The 22,127-nt window shown below is 33.7% G+C and overlaps 1 protein-coding gene and 1 long non-coding RNA gene across 7 annotated transcripts in view; both read right to left on the bottom strand.

Annotated features, from left to right (window-relative positions):
* LOC105831889 (myotubularin-related protein 3) overlaps positions 1-22,127 on the bottom strand; it is a 199,634-nt gene that overhangs the window by 58,933 nt on the left and 118,574 nt on the right. For 5 of the 6 annotated variants that reach the window (XM_036293108.1, XM_012672341.3, XM_036293104.1 and 2 more), the window contains 3 exons: positions 19,941-20,126; positions 17,566-17,730; positions 2,774-3,024 (listed from right to left, as the gene is read on the bottom strand). In XM_036293108.1, the coding sequence (XP_036149001.1) occupies positions 2,774-3,024; positions 17,566-17,730; positions 19,941-20,126 (602 nt within the window). The remainder of the gene's footprint in view (positions 1-2,773; positions 3,025-17,565; positions 17,731-19,940; positions 20,127-22,127) is intronic. The other variant, XM_036293107.1, reaches the window with a different exon arrangement.
* On the bottom strand, positions 6,091-11,494 carry LOC114254781. Its single transcript, XR_003626092.2, has 2 exons — positions 10,524-11,494; positions 6,091-10,487 (listed from the first exon to the last, which is right to left on the bottom strand). It is a non-coding gene; the product is annotated as an uncharacterized LOC114254781 (long non-coding RNA).

Below are 22,127 nucleotides of genomic sequence, written 5' to 3' on the forward strand. Positions count from 1 at the left end.
AAAGAAAAAAGGGTTGCGATCTCCTTTGGGTTATGGATCGGGGTCTTGAAAGCAGCTCACAATACAAGAAGAGAAAATTCAGAAGGTACACGAGAAAAATGTAAGATATAGGAAGAAGTGAAGATGGAAAGAAGATTCGAGGACACAAGGATGACAGGAGGAATAGAAGAATAAGGGGTAACAAATACAACAAATTTAATATGACGAAGAGAGCAAGACTGGGAAGAGGTTGTGCGATGGGTTCATTATCTTTCAGAGAGTAGATAGTAGATTGTGAAACAGGTGCACGTGGAGTAGAGGGATAGAAATTATAAGTAGAGTAGGAGAGGATAGAATTATGAATGTATGTAGGGAATGGAAGAGGTAGAGCAATTTAATTATCTTATCGTTATGTCATTGTATATTAGAATATTGGAAGTGTGTAGCAAGAAAAATGATTTAAGTAAAATTATATTGTATTCTATGTACGATTCTCTTCTTGGCAATGGATGCTGAAGAGAAAAAAGATTTGTTGTATAAAAAGGATTCTTGCAATTATAGGGCAAGATAAGATAAGATACATTACATTAGGTTTATAGGTGTATAGGTTTATTTGATAGTGAGAAGCGACTGGAGATTAAGATAGAAGGATAGTTAAATGATTGAAGGAACATATGTAAAAATGTAGAAAATATAATATATAAGATAATATAGTATAAGATATAGAAAAAGATAAGTCTGGAAAATAGAGGAACTGAATGTAAATAAACAGGTAAATGTCAAAAGAAATAATGATTAAAAAATTAGGAGTTTAGGTTAAACCAGTATAAGATAAGGTATGGATGAATGCAAGGTTAAGATTTCGAATGTAAACCAAGTCCCTTCTTGGCATTGTATGTGCTTGAAGTAATAAAGATTAATTAATTAGTTTTGTTATCGACTTCTGTAGTCGATTCGTGAAAACATTTGCTGCGTATAAAAGTTTTAAACTTTGTACGTATAAAATCTACATGAGGCGCACTTGGCATTTCAGCAAAGAACAATACTGTGCTTTTAGAATGAGCCTAGGAACTTTAGAAAAAAAATTTTCCGTGTTTAAAAGGATCCTATCCGTTTTATCAACAGAATTGTACAATTTGTTCCAAAATCTTTATTCACAATTAAAGTATAGACGATAACAGTGTGCGGAATACATAAACTTTAATTCTGGAGAAGGATTTCTAAATCTATAAAAGAAATATATACAAAAGTTTGTTAATGACGTGCCTAAATGACTACATTATCGACCTCAATCAAGTTTGACGAGCAGTTTAGCATCCCCTTAAATTATTAATAAGCATTTATTATTATTAAAATATTTTAATATAATAGTATATAATATAGAATGATATATATGATAATATATGATTAATATAAATATTGAATATATAAAATTTAATTAGTATTTTAAGATTTATTATGTTTATTTAATATAAATAATGATTTAATTTAATAATTTATTTAAATAATATTATATAAAGATTTAATATTTAAAATAATTAAAATTTATGAAAATAAGTAGAATAAATAGAAATAAATAATTAATAATAATAAATTTAGTGCCTTTGCAATTGCGGTTGAACTAAAGTTATAAGTAAATTATGGTTAATTAATAATAAAATAGGATGTTAAATTAAAAATACAATATTATTTTTATATGGTGAAATATTAAGATTTATGTGGTATTTTTGTTATTTAAATAAGACCCCATCTTAAGACATCGTAAAAGCGGATAATCGCCTGAGAGAAAGAAGTCGCGTCGCCTCTGTGGGCTAAGAAGGGATGACGGCAAACCCGACGGATGCGAGATATGAGGCTGGGGGGCATGACTAACCTCCTCCCTTCCTCATTTCCCCACGCTACCGCCCGCTATGGGGTTCCAAAGAGATTATTTCTGCGGGGGTCCACCGCGCGGTGCAGGGAACCCTCCTCCGCCCCCTTCCTGGGGAAATTGGAGGACTATGAGCATGAGTCCCTCCCCTCCCTGACCATTAAACGGTCGAGTATGGAGAGGACGGGTAGTGGACTGACCACCTTAAAAAGAAAGCCGGGTTCAGAAACTCAGATGGTCGAATCCACCATCCGCCAGGGACAAGGCGGGCCAAGAGAGATGGCCTCTCGGTCCGCGGGCGACCGCAAGAAGTCCGTCTGTCGCAAGGACATGTAAGCCTGACAAGAACCCAAAGCACAAGAGGTGATCTGGAAATAATGCGTCTGCGGTTTCCGGGTCACCCCTGAGTTGTCCTGATTTGCCATCCGAAGTGGTTTTAGCTGATAGGCCCATCCATTGCACTTCCCCGGGCGCGTGGTAGCACGCGTTATACCAGAGGACGGGAATTCAGCATAATTTGGGCTCTTCCCAGAGGCCTGGGTATCCATGAGAATTTCGACTCCGTTACCAAAAAAAAGGTTTATTAATCCAACTGTGGATTTTGTGCATACGCAGTTGAAAAATACAAAATTTAGTTTAAAAAAAATCTTTATTTCTTAGAAATTAGACATTTCCGCAAATTAGTACTTGGGTATTCCACTTCATTTAGTACTACATGCCTGTAAAATTTCACTAAAATGCGAGTAGAGACTATTCGAAAGTCTTTCCAAAATATTTTATTTAAAATACAGAAAATATAGAAAATTAAAAACATTAGTATTTTATTTTCACAGTCTCATTTCTTTTTATATTAAAAAAACTAAAGTTTTTCTCCACAATTTTATTTATCTAAAAAATTAAGAACAAGTCTAGTTAATCATATACTTCTCCATAGAAATACTGGGGTCGCTACGCCTTCTATGTAGATAAACTGCGTGATCAGGAGCATGCATAAGATCACCATATGACCTCGTTTTTGTCATTTGTCCCTGAGGTTCTTCACTCTCACCACCTTCGATATCTATCAGTGTCACTCTTTGTTTGTCATCTCTCATGCCAAGCGACGATTCCATGGAGCCTAGATATACTTCAGACCACAGAACAAGATCGCGTACATTACAACTCGGCCATAATACCTACAATAACAAAAAATAATTAAATCAGCATTGTTTAAAAATTATTTTGTTATTATCAAGCAAAATGTTAAGACATAATTATTTTATTTTATTAATAAAAAATTAATCAGATGTGTAAAAAGAGAGGAAAATGTTAAAAAATCTAATTTTCGATCTTTTTGCGGAATTTTAACTCATTGTTTAAAAAAAAAAAGGCCTATAAGGACAAAACTAGCCTATAAGTAACCGACTAAATAATTATGTGTGTGTGTGTGTGTGTGTGTGTGTGTACACTCACTCGAAAAAAAGCGGTACACCTAAAATTTGTCAAAAAATCATTAAACTTTCAATGACGATAACTCCGCGAGTATTAAAGATAGAAAGGTTTCTAAAAAAAAAATTAAAGCTTCAAATGTCTACTTTAAGAATTGATTTAGTAAAATTTTGCGTAATAATTTTTTTTTAAATTTCGTATGACAAAGCGAAAGCATACGAAATTGAAAAATATTGGTCCGAGTTTGCGACGATCCATGGCGTGAGGCAAGTATCGCAACTTGATGGGATAAAAAGCATGCGATAGTACAGAGTTTCCCCTTCAAAATGCTTTTTTACTCGTCTCGATACGATGATTTTTCGCTGAGATATGCGCATTTAAATTAAAAAACTGCTTTTTTATTCAAATGAGCATATCTCAGCGAAAAATCATCGTATCGAGACAAGTAAAAAAGCCTTTTGAAGAGGGAAACTCTGTACTATCGCATGCTTTTTATCCCATCAAGTTGCGATACTTGCCTCACGCCATGGATCGTCGCAAACTCGGACCAATATTTTTCAATTTCGCATGCTCTCGCTTTGTCATACGCCATTTAAAAAAAAATTATTACGAAAAATTTTACTAAATCGATTCTTAAAGTAGACATTTGAAGCTTTAATTTCTTTTTTTAGAAACCTTTCTATCTTCAATACTCGCGGAGTTATCGTCATTGGAAGTTTAGTGATTTTTTGACAAATTTTAGGTGTACCGCTTTTTTTTCGAGTGAGTGTATATATATATATATATATATATATATATATATATATAATACACTCATATATATATATATATATATATGAGTCATTTCACGGAATCCGCATATGAAATTTGAAATCATAGTCACCGATTTCGTTTAAACTGCAGAAAAATATTCGTCAAGATGAGTTAAAACAACCTGAATTTTTTTAGATTTTTAAACCTACGGGATTAGTGGGAACGCTGCTGTCATTTCTTTGACATGTCGCGTTCTGACAACGCTTTGAAGTAAATTTTCACCAATTTTTTCTTTTCTGTTTTTTTTTTCAAACGTGTACATTTTTATGTAAAATTTCCTTTTCTTTCCATTAAAAATATTTCCAATTCCCTCAAAATTAAAGAAAGTATAAAAAATGGTGATTTTTGAAAAAAATTCTGTTTTTTATATTTTCCCCAAAGTTTATTTTAAAATGAATATTTTTATTGGAAAGAGCAGATTTTTTTACATAACATATGTAGTTTATAGTTTTTGCGTTCAATGATTAGAATCAAAATTAAATAAATAAACAAATTATATTTACTATTTCTAATTATATATTCATCTTTAATAATTATTTTTTATTAAGTTGTACAGCCATTAATTTTTTATTTTTATAAAGTTCAAAGATAATAAAATTACTTTTGCATGAGCATATCCTACCATGTCATTCAGAGAAATTATTGCGCGATAACTTTGATATTGTTTTGATTGTAGCATATCATGGCTCTAAAAATATTTTTGTTTGCTTACGACTTAAATCCAAATTGAAAGGATGGAAACATTTTTTAAATTTCTTTTTGTGAGCACTTTGATGCCATTTCAAGACGAAAGTAATGCAAAAAAGTTATAAAAAATTATGCTCCTTATATCGATACACTTTAACGATTCTTACGTAAAGCACTCGGCACATTTGATGGCAGCATGCTCTATTGATTTGTAACGCCAACTCCAAAAACGTACAACACCCATAGACAACAGAAGATGAAGAAAACAATATATTTTATATTTAAATAAAGTAATATTATCTTACAAGACTTGTAAGCAAATAAAAATATCTTTAGAATAACGGTATGTTACACAAAATACAGTGAAAGGGACTCAGAGTTATTATGCAATAATTCCTCTGAATTATATGGTATGATATGCTTATGCAAAAGTAATTTCAACATCTTTGAACTTTATAAAAATAAAAATGAATTGATGGCTGTACAACGACTTAATAAAAAATCATTAATAAGAACGAAAATATAATTAAAAATAGTAAAAAATTTGTTTATTTATTTAATTTTGGTACTAACCATTGAGAGCAAAAGCTATAAACTACATATATTATGTAAAAAAAATCCGCTCTTTCCAATAAAAATATTCATTTTAAAATAAACTTTGGGGAAGATATAAAAAAACAGAATTTTTCTCAAAAATCATCATTTTTAATGCTTTTTTTAATTTTGAGGGAATTGGAAATATTTTTATTGGAAAGAGCAGAAAATTTTACATAAAAATGTACACATTTAAAAAAAAACAAAAAAAAAAGAAATTGGTGAAAATTTACTTCAAAGCGTTGTCGGAACGCGACATGTCAAAGAAATGACAGCAGCGCCCCCACTATCCCGTGGGTTTAAAAATCTAAAAAATTTAGGTTGTTTTAACTCATCTTGACGAATATTTTTCTGCAGTTTAAACAAAATCGGTGACTATAATCTCAAATTTCATATGCGGATTCCGTGAAATGACTCATATATATGTTTTCTACCTTTTATGCAACCTATTCTCCTAGGTCAATCAATGGCATAATTTCTTTATTTTAATGCAGTCTGGGCTTTATTAAATTTCATTAGTATGAGAGAGATAGGAATATTTAAAAAATATCAGAAAATATTTTTATATCGCCAAATAAATATAGTTTCAGAACAGAATAAAAAATCTGACCATAGATTCTTAAAGTTCACTTTTTCAGCTATCCGTTGATCACCGTTTTTATTATTTTACCTTTTCCTAGTAAATACAAGCCTTTAAAAAAAAGGTAAATTTTTACACATTTTTTTCTTTCTCATTTATTTAAAAAAATTTATGTTCTTTTAATATCTTTGATTTTTCAACCAGACCATCATAATCCTGAGTCTTTCTCATTTTGATTGAAAAAAAACATTGAAATTGATTGAATTTATTCGGAGATATGAGCCAACAAAGTTTGTGGGTTACGCCAACCCAAATTCATACAAATCGTAACTTTTTTATAGTTCGTATTCTAAGAGTTAAAATAGCATTTGAATATATGCTGCAATTAACGCAACAGAGATTTATAATCGCCAAATATTCTTATTATCAACGTTTAAATATGAAATTTTATTGTGATATAAATACTATCATCTTGGAGTCACTATTTTAAATACCAAAAAAAAAATTCTAAATAATAAATTTTCTCTAATTTCATAAATTCGACATTTAGAATTTTTTCTTTTATAAAATAAATTATGTGATTTTACTCAAGTACAAATATTTTGAATCAGCCATCTTAGATTTTTTCATTTAATCAATGGATTTATTTTGATAAAATATTTGAATGATAATTTTATATTCATGCATTCCCATTGTAATAAGTCCCATTAAACAAATTAATGCACTGAACTAAAGTTTCTTTGGTGGGCTAAAAATCAGACTTTTTTAACATTCTCCTTTGTTTCATAAGAAATTATGCATCTTAAATATTGCAACAAATTTTTGTATACATCTCACACAATGTTCACCTATTTCTTTTTATATATTTTATATTAAAGTTCTTACCTAAGTAGAACAAAAAATCACTATAATATCACAATAACATCATAATGATTTCATTATAATTATCAGCAGTCACATTTGAATCTTGATCAAAAAGTGATCAAATTATAATTTTAAAATTTAGATATACTGTTTAAATATTATAGTTTGCGATAATTTAAATTTAGTCTACTTCCGACATTCGTACTTAAATGTTAGGTTTTAAATAGTAGTATATAAATTCAAAATAACCTTTTTAAAAATGATATTATCATGATAAGAATATGACTTGCATATTGTGCAGCGCCTTTTGCACAGACTTCTAGAAGCAAAAGAAAAGTGAGTGTCGCGGCGCCGTCGTTATCCGGGTGTCGTGTCTATTCACGTATGAGTGTTCATGAATCGAATTGAGCAAAATTACGTTTAATTACGTGCAAATTTATAACGGAAATTAAACAGTCTTTCTTGTACGACATAGAATTTTTCCTTAATATACGTGCATCCGAATACATATGTGAATGCAAATATAAATGTGTATGAACATTTATAACTTCACATTGCAATTAATTGCATCGACTAATTGTAAGTGAAGCTATTACATCATGAAACCGGTAAATATTGTCGGTAAATCTACAATACACAAGATTTTAATCATTTTGTATACACAAGCAATTTGCGTTTTCTCAGCGAAAGTCATTAAAAAGTCAAAATATAGTCATATTAAAGTCATTATTATTCAATGAAAGTATTAAATAATATCATTTTGATTTTTTACAAATGACTATATTTTTATGTCATCTTGACTTATAAATGGCATTTTTCTCTACTTGAGTACTTTTGACAATTTTAAATATTTAAAGATTTGAAAAACTTTTAAGTTATAAAACTTTGAATCTGTTTCTTACATTTTATATTAGGTCTGTTACTTTTGTCAATTTCAAATAGTCGAAATTAAAAAAAAATTGAAGTTTCGAAGTTTCAAAGTTCAAAGTAAACTTCAAAGTTCGAAATTAACCTTAAAGATTTGAATTATATTTGATATACTTTTTAGATTTTTAAATAAATAGTCAAATGGTAGTTTTGAAACTTATAACAGAGCCCCGTCAGCAAGCACTAAACAACAAGTATTAAACGCTCCAAAATAAAACCGTTAGCACCAAGAATACCACTCGCAGGCAATACGTACGCGCGCTCCCGTCTAGAATCCCGAGTCAAGAGGCTAAAATCCGAATTCTACCGGACACAGTCGAAGAATGCCGAGCCTCCGCTTGGAGAAATATAAAAAACCACATAAAGATCAAAGAAGACACTTTTTTTCGCTGGCATCTAGCAATTCGATCCGCTGGATACCGAATCCAAAAAGCATTCCGGAGTAGAAATCGGGGTAAAGAGTTCTCTACCTTAATTAAACATTTTCGGTTCTACTCCATTCATTTCCTTCCCATTCAAGTCGGTGAGAGCAGGATGAAGAATTCTCCGTTTTTACCATGAGTTCTTAGGAGCCGCTCATCTCCCGAACATGAATACAGAAACTCAGGGGCCCAATTCTGTACTTGCCCACTGACGACTGTCGGTATCGGTCGTTACCGACGGTTATCGGTTGCACGACCGACAGAAACAATGCGACCCTATTTTCGACACGGGTACTATCGACAATCGTCGGTGGATTTCAATCGTCGGTTGACGTCACAAATGATTGAAGGACAGTCACGGACAAAAGTTAAGAAATACAGAAATTTTACCAATCGCGTGACAAGTCCACGAAAAAGTCTGCTCTTGCGCGCGATTTTAAAATTTTATAAAGAACACATATAACCAAATTCATGCATTTGTTTTAAACGAAATAAGTGTTGTGAAAATATGAACGGTATCGTAGAACAATCATCTGGGTATGTATGTATTTCCTAAATACTATTAGATCTACTATTTAAATATTAAGAATAATAAACACTATTCAATAACCTAACCTATATAAATTTGTGTTATTAATAAACGATTTTATCTAAAGAACGAAAGAAGACCGTATTTGGTCGAAAAAGAATCTTGGTGTTTAATATTAATAATTAATATCCATACTTTTGCTCCTAAGTAAATAAGTAAATAAATTAATATTAAGCATTAAGATCCTGCTTTGATCAAATATGACCTTCGCTTTTTACATTTATTCTATTCGCGATCTTGTAATCCCGGAAAAAAATGTTTCATATAGAATAGAATAGAATAGAACTTTATTGCTTCCTTTTCAGAGTCACAAAGCGCTTTTACTCTGCGGAGCGTTCCCAAACCGCTTACAATACATTAACTCTCATTTCCCGACCTGGCCATATGCGACCTTTTACAATCTATTTCCCCCCACCCCTTCTCGCCACCCCATCCCTCTCCTTCCAAACCTCCATCTTTACTTCTTCCTCCGGCCCTCCTTTCCAACTCTTCGTCCACCATACACCTCTGTTGCTTCCTCGGCCTCATCTCCTTCGATCTTCTCCTCCAGCTCCCTCTCTGTGGGCCTCTCTTCCTTTCTCCTCTCTCCATTGTCTTCCTCCTTCTCTCTCCCTTCCTTTTCCGTTCCACTCGCACCTCTCTCTCGTGGTTTCCTCTCTCCACTCTCCTCCGTCTTCTCCTAAGAATATAAATCGGACACTGATTATTGTTTCTCTTCCATTCGTCCCCCCTCCTTCCTCCCTCACTCCTTCCCCACCTCAGTTCTCTTCCCCTTTACCCTCTCCCATTCCCCTATCTCACCTCTTTTTCCTTGTCCCATATCCACTCCACCCCGTTCACCCACATACTCTTATTTTCCACATACATCTTTTTTCCCTTACTCCTCTCCTCATTTGCCCTTTCCAGCATCCTCCATCTAATTCTCCTCTCCTCCATGGATAGGTCCTCGTCTATCCTTACTTCCCAGCGCCTCTTGATATCCGCCTTCCTCTCCAGTAACCATTCTGTCCTCTTCCCGCACCACTTCTGTTATCACCACTATTCCCCCCTTCCCCCACCCTCTCTGTTACCTGTCCCATTTCCACCTCTCTCCCCATCTCCCTTTTCATAATATCTTCGATTATCGCTCTTCTTTCTATCCCCCCTTCCCTTTCCACCCCCCTCCATATTATGTTTCTCCTCCTTACCTCTTTCGCCCTTCTTTCCCTCTCTGTCACTTTCACCCTTTCCCACCCCTCCCTCTCTACCCTCTCCTTCATTCTCTTCTCTATTTCCCTTTCCACTATTCTTCATGCTTCCCGTCCTCTCTCTCCTTTTCCCTCGCTACCCCTTTTCCCATCTCCATCCCCCTCCGCTTCTTTCTCCGTGCTCCTCTTCTCCTCGTCGTCTCCTTCTGACTGTCGTCCCTCTTCTCTCCTTCCTCCTTGGTTTCTTCCTTCCTTCCCTCCCCTCTCTCTCCTCACCCCTCTTTCCTCTTCCCTTCCTGTCTTCTTCACCCCTTCTTCTCTTTTCCCTTGTCACCATCCGGTTCTCTTAGCTTCCTCCTCCGTCATCCTGCCAGTTCCTCTTTCCTTTCGGCTTCCTCTCTTCTTCCTCCTCCCTTCTTTCTCCCTCTCCCTCTAACACTTCTATCCTCACCTCTAAGCACCTCAGCTTTTCCCTAACCTCCTTCAGTCCTTTTGTCATCTTCGCTCTCAGACTCCTCATCTCTCTCCTAATTTCCTCCATCTCTCTCTTCTCTCGCACTTTCTTCCCTCTTCTCTTCACCACTTTCTCTCGCCCTGTTTAGTCCTCTTTATCTCTTCTTTAGTTCTGCTCAATTTCTTATTTTGCCGCTAACACTGACTTTCCGCCACTGCCTCTGCTTCTATAACCATGTATCACCGACGGACCACGTGTTTTGGAACTCAGCGTTCCCAAACTCGCTACCGTCTTTCCCCTTCACTCCTGCCAACCTTATTCACATCTTCCTACGCTCCCGCCAAACACCCGCCATGTCTCTGCTGTCCACATTTCCTTCTTCTAAATGGCGCTGCTCTTCCTCTCCACTGCTCCACCACCGCGCCATCTCCCCACACCTTCAGACCACATTCCTTCCATCCTCACTTTTTCTCCTGTCGCCCTCTTCCTGATCTCCTCTTCCCGTACATTGCCTCTATACTCCATGTTAATCTCCCTCGCATCCGAAATTCTCTGCAACTTCTCTTCTCATTTCTTCTCTCCTCCGTCCTCTCTTACTTTCCCTCCAATTGACCGATCACTCTCCAATTTCCTCTTTCCGAATTTTCCACTCATGCTTCTCACTTTTATCTTCTTCACCACTCACCACCTTTTCACTCCGGAGCTTTCTAAATCGCGAATTCTCTCAATCACGCCATCTTCCCTCCTCCAAAAAAAAATGTTTCATATATAAAACATATATAAATATATAAAAAATATGTCCATATATGTTCCCATACAGCACAAAGCTCCGATTAAGCTTCCAGGGAGTTCATTTTGTTGAGTTTCCGAGAACCTTACAAAGTTCGACAAAACAAGTTCCCAGGGAGTTCATTTTGCTGAGCTCCCGAGAAGCTTACAAAATTAGACAAAACAAGCTTCCAGAGAGTTCGTTTTATTGAGTTTCCGAGAAGCTTACAAAATTCGACAAAACAAGCTCCCAGGGAGTTCATTTTGCTGAGCTCCCAAGAAGCTTGCAAAATTCGACAAAACAAGCTCCCAGGGAGTTCATTTTACTGAGCTTCCGAGGAGCTTACAAAATTCGACAAAACAAGCTCCCAGGGAGTTCATTTTGCTGAGCTCCCGGGGAGTTTACAAAATTCGACAAAACAAGCTCCCAGGGAGTTCATTTTACTGAGCTCCCGAGGAGCTTACAAAATTCGACAAAACAAGCTCCCAGGGAGTTCATTTTGCTGAACTCCCGAAAAGTTTACAAAATTCGACAAAATAAGCTTCCAGGGAGTTCGTTTTGCTAAGTTTTCAAGAAGTTTACAAAATTCGACAAAACAAACTCCCAGAGATTGAACATATCGGGTAAATTAATGTACTGCATGTATAGTCATATAGCCGCGAGTAGTTCACAAGATCGCCACTAGGCGAAGGCACGGCGCTCCTCTCGTGAAAAAATTTACTCCAAAAGGCTTATAAAAGAAAACCATCACTCACAGCTTACCTAGCAGTTAGTACTTTACTAGCAGCAAAGTGTAATATATATTGTTTTTGTTACACGAAGAGAGTTCGTGGGCCTTCGCAACTCGGAGAGAGCTTCCGAAAATTGAGAAAATATAAAAATAAAATTTTTTCCGGCAGCTCCTATGTCCGCTTTTGAGAGCTCCCTGAGAGCTTTATTTAAGCTCGCAGGGAGTTCAGAAATAATGTTTTAAGAACTCCCTGCGAGCTTCAAAATAATTCCCGTGAAGCTTCTATATAAGCTCCCTGATAGCTTCATCTAAGCTCTCAGGGAGCTCCCAAAAGCAGACATAAGAGCTCCCGGGAAGCTCTTAAAACATGATTTATAAACTCCCTGCGAGCTCAAATGAAGTTCTCAAGGAGCTTTCAAAAGCGGACGCTCCGTGCGAATTCTTTAGAAGCTTAAATAAAGCTTATGAAAAATTTTGTGAGCTCCTCGGGAGCTCCCCGTGCTGTGGGTTTATATTAGTCTCATTTCTTTCGTAAAATTTCTGTTTGATATAAAAAAATAAGTCATATTGAAAAGATAGAAACTGATTAAAAAAATAATTTTCGTATTGCTTCTTTTAAAAAAGTTAAGTATGAAAAATTGTCCATATACATATAGTCATATATATTCCGGAATATATATGATTATATATAGACAATTTTTTATATATTTATGTATGTTTTTATATAAAACGTTTTTTCCCGGAATTCATTTATTAAATAATTTTATTTTTGTAGCACTGTCAAAAAACAATGTTCTTCAGAAGCATCAACACAACAAATGGAGGATTTAGATTCATATATGGAAAAGCATAGCCGTTTTGCTGCCAACCGATTTTCTGGGAATGATGACAAACTGCAATTATAGCAACAATGGAAAGAGTTATCCAAAAGGCTGAATTTTCTACCCGAACCAGAAAATATTATTATAAATATTATTATAAAAAATTTAGCAATAATACACATATAAAATGCTATATGTACAAATTTGTTTTTTTAACGTTTTAATTTTATAAAATATGCAAAATGTAAAAGAGATATATAGTCAATATCCCTGTTCAAAAAGTACGATAGAAACTGATAGAAACATATAGAAATTTGATAGAAATTTAATATGATTTTATCTGAATCTATCGTTTCTATCGGACACTAGATTTCCTGCCAGATAGAAAAGTTATAAAATTCTATCGTTTCTTATCGTATCTGAAATAAACGATTAAAACTTTATCTGAATACGACTACTTTTATATATGATCCTATCTACTTATCGTTCTGAATATGAAATTTACGATTTAAGGTCTATAAGACTCTATATGAATTAATCTGAAATTGTTCCTATACGTTTCTATCAGATGTATTCCAATTTCGGAGGACATAAAGTTCTATCGTTTCTTATCGTATCTAAATTAAACGATTAAATCTTTATCTGAATATGAGTACTTTCCTATACAATTTATCTGGCTATCTTACTGAATATAAAAATTATGACGTAAAGTCTATATAAATTAATCTGAAATTGTCCCTATACGTTTTTATTAAAAATATGTTATATACTATAATAGTTTTCTATCATTGTCTATATAATTGCAGATATTTTAAACAGGGAAAAATTATTTCGAAATTTTGCCGAACATAACATTTTATCATTCTTTATCGTGTCTGAATCAAACGATTAAAACTTTATCTGAATATAGAATTATCTGAATAATTTATATAGACTTTAACTCGTAATTTTTTTATTCAATAAGATAACCAGATAAAATAATATAGGAAAGTATCCATATTCAGATAAAGTTTTAATCGTTTAATTCGGATACCATAAAGAACAACAGAATGTTCTGTCCGGCAGAATTATAAAATAACACAGACACACAAAAAAAAAGGTTGGTCCGGCGGACTAGACTAGTCAATTCTTATGTATTTTGACCCGCTGAATACGAATCCAAAGTCAAAATTGCAAAGTTAGCTCGCATTTCCTAACCTCAAAAAAAATTTTTTTTTATGTTGGCGGACCAGACTATATAATCAGTCAATCCTTATGTATTTTGACCCGCTGAATCCAAATCCAAGGTCAGAATAAAAGAGTTAAATATAATAGGAAAAGGGAGTGAATTTTCTACGCTATTCATTCACAGAAGCTCAGACTTGTTATAAGTATTGAATTTTCCCCGGATAATGTGCTTACGCAAGCTTGCACGCTCCAAATTATACATTTAAGATCCAAGCTGCTTTTACAAGGTGTTTTTTTGAGGTTAGAAAAAAATAAGCCAATTCAGCAATTCTGACCTTGAATTTCGATTCAGCGGGACAAAATACATAAGGATAGACTACTTTGGTCCGCCGGACCAACATTAAAGAAAATTTTTTTTGAGGTTAGAAAAAGTGAGCAAATTTAATAATTCTGACCTTGGATTTGGATTCAGCGGATCAAAATACATAAGGATAGACTACTTTGGTCCGCCGGACCAACATTAAAAAAAAATGTTTTTTGAGGTTAAACAAAATGAGCAAATTTAGTAATTCTGACCTTGGATTTGGATTCAGCGAGTCAAAATACATAAGGATTGACTGATTATATAGTCTGGTCCGCCAGACCAACATTAAAAAAAAATTTTTTTGAGGTTAGAAAATGGGAGCTAACTTTGCAATTCTGACCTTGAATTCGGATTTAGCGAGTCAAAATACATAAGGATTGACTAGTCTGGTCCGGCGGATCACTTTTTTTGTGTGCCTGATAATTGTTCCTCCTTGAAATATCTCTTATTATAAAGACAACGATAGAAAACGATTATTGTTCCATAACATATATTTGATAGAAACATATAGGGACAATTTCAGATTTATTTGTATAGACTTTAAATCGTAATTTTTCTATTCAGTAAGATAATTAGGTAAGATCATATAGGAAAGTATCCATATTCAGATAAAGTTTTAATCGTTTAATTGAGATACGATAAAGAACGATAGAATTTTATAAATTTTCTATCAAATTTCTGTATGTTTCTATCATTTTCTATCCAACTTTTTAGTTAGTACGCAGCGCCGCCGATAAGCTGGTAGGCGATTACTCTCTCGTGAGTCAAATGCAGCCGACCCGCTATATAAAGACCACCCGCAATACGATTAAGACAAGCAATAATCAGTTTCTTTCGCTACGAGAGGACGATGTGCAAGACGACTGCCACATTACTTTTATAATTTACTCATTTTAATTGAGTAAACGATTCTGTACAAGAAAAGTAAAACGTTTACATTTTTTGAACTAGATTTACGATAGGTAATCTATACGAAAAATACGATACAGAAAGATAAAAAGTCTATCATAAGTTTCAGATAAGCAATCTAATATTTGCGAACCAAAAACACGATAGAATACGATTAATTTATATAAAACATGACGATAGAAATTGATTAAAAACGATAGGTAATCTATATGAAAAATACGATACAGAAATATAGAAAACCTATCGTATATTTCAGATAACCAATCTAATATTTACGAATCAAAAACACGATAGAATACGATTAATTTATATAAAACATGACGATAGAAATTGATTAAAACCAATAGGTAACTATATGAAAAATACGATACAGAAATATAGAAAGCCTATCGTATATTTCAGATAACCGATCTAATATTTACGAATCAAAAACACGATTCAATTAGATAGAACTTTTTCTTATCTAATTCTATCGGATTTTTTTAGCAGGGATATCACTTTTCTAGGCAAAAAATCTCAAAATTTAATTTTAATTTACTTATTTTTAAAGATTTTTTTATTAAAGCTTACTGGAACATATTCAAAGTTATCTAGCCCCAAAACGCAGCAAATAAAAACAGAAATTCATAAAATGCCAATTTCATAAATTTGTAGAATCGCAATATACGATCGAACAATATACGGTATATCAAACAAACTCAAAATATCATGGAGTTTAACTAATACAATCGCACATACCGACAATAACCTCGTCTGTGTGCATCGGTCACGCACTACCGATAGGTAAGGGACCCCTCGGTAGGATTATCGGTTACGACCGACGTTTATCGTTAATTTAAACGACGCGCGTCGGTGAAGAGTTGTCGAGAATAGCTCCGGCCGACAAATGTCGGTAGGGAGAGTTACCGACAGTCGTTGGTAGGTAAGTACAGAATTGGGCCCCAGGAGTGAAATATTATAACTTCTACCGAGATACTTTCAGTAACCGCCCCATCCTTGAAAAAATCCGTCTCCTTCGCAGAAACAATACCGTAATTTCGGGAAACGTAACGAGTTATCACACCCCGCAAAACCCCTCCGCGTGACGACTACCACCGAACTCACCGCTCCGTCGACAGCCTATGGCAAGGCCGTTACCGCGCGTCGCGTAAATACACGCGATCAAAATAACAAATTGTAAGAATCCGTCGATTCCCGTTCGATCTATCGCTCGAGAAGCGCGTGCCATGGTCTCGAAAGGGGGGAAGGCACTTCCTTACTACCGGATCTCACGTGCTAGTATCGTGAAAATGCGCGCACGCTTAATGCTCCGAAAAGTGTACGTTCGGAATAACGGACGAGGACTCTTCCTCTTTCGTTCCTGGGCGGTCATCGGACTCACATCTACGAAGAGCCCTTCGCATTCGTCCTTCTATCCGAGTACACTTAGTTATACCAATCATTTTCGAGACATACTTGAACGGTCAGGGGAAGATCTGTGTGACCACTGTCTCCTGCCCTGAAATTGGAAGTCGGGGTATTCCGGTCAAGGGACCCTGTAAGAACTGCTACGACGATCTCGATGTCAGTGATAAACGAAATTGAGAGCGAGAAAGTCCGACGGCGCAGCTTGAGAGCAGGCGAGAAAGCCACCGTGGGATAGAGGCAGCCATAATAAGCGCAAACTTAAGTATTCTTATTTGGATATCACGCGGAAAAGATCCGTCGAAATAGCACGCTTATTAAAATTAACGTAACGTGATGGTTCTTATTTTATTAGATTGTAAAATTATCATCGGATCCGTGGGCCAGCGTAATTAGGATCAAATTATTTAAATCTTTTAATGAAAAACGGGACGTTTATGACTTGTAATTAAAATCGAATTATATTGAGTCTCTTGGATATATAACGTTTATGACAATTATTCTTGATCGCGAGCATCTCATCTACCTAACAGTGTCTCCATTGCTTATCCTTTCAAATAAATAAATAACTAATTAAAATTCTTACAAAATGCAGTGTGACTTCACACTAATAATAATACCATAGCATAAAAACCGACACTCATTGTATATACTATAAATACTACTAGAAGTAGTAATAAATTGTTAAAATCCCCAAATTAATTAGAACGTGTATCTATTTCATATCTCATAAATCCTATCCTGTCCCAATACAGACGCTTGTCCGTGCAAGAAACGGATATAAACTTTGATCTTCAAAAATTTTAATGCCAAGTTTCAAAACTTTAAAATATCGAATGTCGAAGCATTCAAAGCAAATCATCAGCCCTAATATTTTCTTTGTCCTTTTAAATATTTTCTCAACTTTATAAAGCGCATATTTTAAATGATTAAAACAGAATTTTGAAGCGTATTTCTGGTTGTCATTATGTAAAATTGTATCAATCGTACCATACTTTGCAACATACTTGATTCTTTAACGGCGAATATAGATGATTCGCAAACGCAGTCGAGTTGAGGAAACGCCAAACTGAAAATGTACGTTCGCGTATTCTCAACTGTAGCCTCTCCTGCCTTGTATTACACAGGAATGTACCAAACAATTGCGAGTACGTATGTTGAGCTAATTTCACCTGGAACACGAACATACAAATAGCTCAAATAATTTTTTCAGTGATAAGATAAGTCAGGAAAGATGCCAAATTCGAGAAAGAAGCCATTTTAATTAGTTTCTTCATAAATTAAATTAACTGATCGTGTATAAGTGCGCTAGATCGTTAGAAAGTTATGGCCATAAAGAAAAAATTCGATATCAATAAAAATTGGCAAAGATTTTTAAAAAACACGAAAAATAAGTAAGAATATGCTGTTTATATTATTTAATAATAAAATAGTTAAGGTCTATTGTTTCTATAACTATTTTAAACCTAGGTAATTAAAAATTAGGGTAATAAAAAACCTAGGTAATAAAAAATTATTACACATTGTGGAGCAGTGTTTTATGATATTTATGTATGATATAAACTGTATATTATAAAATTTTACATTCAAACACACACACACACACATAAACTGTAACAACAGTTCTCTTTAAAATTGGATGTAAAATACCAATATACAATAAAAAATAAAGTAATTATTCAAGTTCAACTTTATTTTAAAATGGTTTTATGATTAAAAATCGAGTTCATACAGTTCTAAATATTTTAAATTTGTGAAATACTATTAAATCTACAAAAATATTAAAATATAAAAAATTACTTTTCAAATTATTTATTTATGTTTTATTACTTATTTTGTATTCATGTTTTTATAAACTTGATTGTTTCTTTTACAGTAAAACATACAAATTTTTCAATTATTTTATTTATATAAATAAATAAAGATCTCAAAAATATTTTGAATTTTCGTCGTTTAATTATAACATAATGTAATAAAAATATTCTTGATGGAAAGTTTCAATGTGGTATCTTTCCTCAACTCACCTTGCATATCATTGTGTCTAATATTATTAAGCGTGTTTAATATTATTTATCCGTATTTTAGTATCTACATAAAAATAAATAAAATCAAAGTCGTAAACAAAAATCTTTATTGCAAATTATTAATATTTCTTCTTTCGTTATTGCAAATTTTATAATATTTATATTTCTAAAATATATTTTGGCTAATTTTTCATCAATTTTCTACAGTACATAAATGTTTTGTTATTTGTCTTCTTAATCATTCTTCTTTTAAATTGTATTTTCAACTGTAAAATGTAACTTCTTTTTCCAACAAGATCTATAAATGTAGAATAAAATTAAAATCATTCTTGAATTTAAGTTCAAATCATAACTAATCTAGTTTAATCATAATAACTACAATTGCCAGATGGAAAATTTTTCACAAAACCATGTTCCAAAATGGGCCTTATCTGGTATACGATGTATTTCTACGTCAACTGTAAGATTACATTAAAAAAATAAATATCTTAAGCGCTACCTACACATGCGCTAAAAATACAGGAGGTTAGAAAAAGATCTTAAATAAAATTAGACTCTTCAGGAGTATCAAATAATATAAAAATGTATTCTTTGTCTTTGAACAGTGCTTTTACGAGGCCGTCCTGACGCCTAATGTATCCCAGGTATGCTAGGATCGCAGATTCTTGCCATGACGGCGTAACACGTGCCCAGAATCGTAGTCAGACAAAAAATGGATTTTATCGGCTACCATCATGACCACGAGAAGCAATTAGATACAAAAGCGATATGATAAAGTATAACATTAACGAAAATATTAACTAACATTTGAAATCATATTTATTTTACATAAAGTATAAATTTATAGTGCAAAATTTAGTATTGATATGTAACATTTGATCTCAAGTACTGCCTCACTCATGTAATATAGGCACTGGCGATCTCAATAATATGAATACATATATGCTCTAAACATAGGTACACATTTTAAAAGTATACGCGTATGGCCCAAATTCCCATATAAATCAGAACAAACTTCGGTAGGTTTTATTATCGCGTGGGATTTTGTGAGAAAATAAAGATACCATAGATTCTTATATTTTCTTTCCCTAAAAATTCCTGCTAATTTTTTATTCACCTAAAAAATTCTTTGTAATAATAAAAACCCAAATTTTAAAGAAAATATTTCAATCTGATAATTCTGCATACAAAACATTATTGAATAATTTATTTTGACATTAATTTCCAAATTTTTTTTTACGGAAAGCAACAGAACTTTTTCTAACATTGTTACGTATGTACCGCGGAATTCATTCAAAGATACTTGATAATTTTAAACATGACTGTATCTTTCTTCACATAATTGTTTACATACTTACTAGGTACGCTGACGACATTTGAAAACTACATTGAAATTGCAGAATTAACTGATGGACACAGTCAAGCCATTGAATAAATACTGGACAACGCTCGTTAGGATCGTCGCAACCAATCGTTTGACCACATCGATCTGCAAATTTATGTCCAAAGTCTAACCACTCTCTTTCGACTAAAATTTGAAATCCCTAGAATAAAAAACAAAAATCAGTATTATAAACTTTATCAAATCGGAACAATATCAATCTATACGATAAAAAACTTTGCAGCTACATTGTAACAATATTGCAATTTTTCACTGCAGTGTATATATTTCAGAACCACGGTTATAACATAAATGTGTAATAAAATTTTAATAATGTTGCAGCAATATTTAAAATACATTGTAAAAATATACTGCTAAAATTTCATGTACAGTGGAACCCCGCGTTAGTAAACTGTTCGAGGCTCTAAATCTACTAACGCGGGGTAATCTCTTATTACTTGGTTTCACTTCCGCTCTGTAAAATTCAGAGACGTAGCGGTATTGCCATCTAGCCAGTTTATGTTTACGCTTCAAGACAAATGTATTCGGCACTTAATTTATAAAACTAAAAAATGTATTTAAATGTAAGAAATTTTATTGCTTCCGTATTTTCTTTAATGTGTCCGCGTCGCGGCGACGATCCATTCGTTGCATCACGGCATATCTGCAAAAATATATAGCAAAATAATCGAAGTATTATTTAAATGCTTCTAGAAGAATCGGTATTACTAGTAGCAGTAAACACAAAAAACAGGAAAAAAAAAACAAAAACAAAAACAAGCCGAGAAGCAAAACATAAATCAGTTGAGCGTCAAATTTAGCCGTTAGAAAAAACCATGTAGTGATTTGTGGGGCATATACCACCTTTGGAGTCACAAAAAAGGCATTTTTCTGGATTTTTTTCAGAGCCAAAAGACAAACTAGAAAAATAAGACTTTTTGCATATTAAAGTACACCTTTTGTAATTCTCATATAAATTTTATTATAATGATTTGGTTGAAAAACCTCCCCTTCATCCCTCCCCCCGTGTTATCAACCGTGCACGCCATCTATGATTCCGCGGTTACAACGATTTCTCGTTGTCCGTTCATCTGAAACACAAAAACGGCATCTTAAAAAAGAGTAAATTTCCTTGTCGTTGTCGTATCCGATTTTTTAAATTCGAATTTTAAACAAAATTACGGACCTTTAAAGTTAAAGTGTCGAATTTTTTGCCAAAAATTTCATTTTTGTTTGTATAAAAAAATAAAAAGAATCAGAATTTTTTAAATCGGATACGCGAATCTTATAAGCTTTCAGTAAAAAAAAAGAAAGGATCGATTGATCCGTCTTCAAGTTATCATGTAAACGACTTTAAAAACATGGTTTTGAGAAAAACGCGTTTAAAGTTTTCGAACAATTTTACTCTACTGTAAAACTGAATTTATTCAACTTACATGGCATCGTCAATTCCTGGGCCATACAGGGGGGGAGGGATCTTCCTGCTCAAGATTTGCCTCCATTTCTTGATTTTTAGCGAGGCAGCTTATACGGGCCTCCGGCGTCGCGTGCTGTGCCTGGATGTCCGCTTGATTAAACCGCCGAGAGTCGCTCTGTGCTGCGAGTTAAGCCGCGTTTCGTCCAATCCTCATTCCCATTGTCTTCATTATTTGTAATAACGATGTCGTGCCATCGTTAAATAAACCAACAGCCATATAAGTTGCGATTTGAACGACTTCATCGCTCCTGTTTATTATCTTCGGTGCTATTCTCCAGATTATATTGAAGCTTTCGTTTACATTTTGAGTGAATCCGCCAAGGCAACATTCCAGCAAATTATTATTTGACAGGTCTTCATATAAAAAAAAAAAAAACCGTTGTATAAGGGTTCGACCTTTCTACCTGCGCGCAGTTTCAGAAAGGGCAATCGCACTGCCTGACAAAATGCGTTGTACCTTCTTTAGTTATTAAAATTTCAAAAAACGATTTTAGAACAACATTTTTGAAGGTTCACACTGTCGAAAAATGCAATTTAAAAAAAATCGATTCTCTGAAACCGACAAAGATATATGCTCCTTTAAAATATATTTCGTCAAATCCCTCAGCGCAAAACAAAGGCTGCAAATTGCAGCGAGTTATAACAAATATCAAGAGACACGGTAGTGGCTCACGCAAAGTGAAAGCG

This window comes from Monomorium pharaonis, chromosome 10 (genome assembly GCF_013373865.1).
Source record: "Monomorium pharaonis isolate MP-MQ-018 chromosome 10, ASM1337386v2, whole genome shotgun sequence".
Taxonomy (NCBI): domain Eukaryota; kingdom Metazoa; phylum Arthropoda; class Insecta; order Hymenoptera; family Formicidae; genus Monomorium; species Monomorium pharaonis.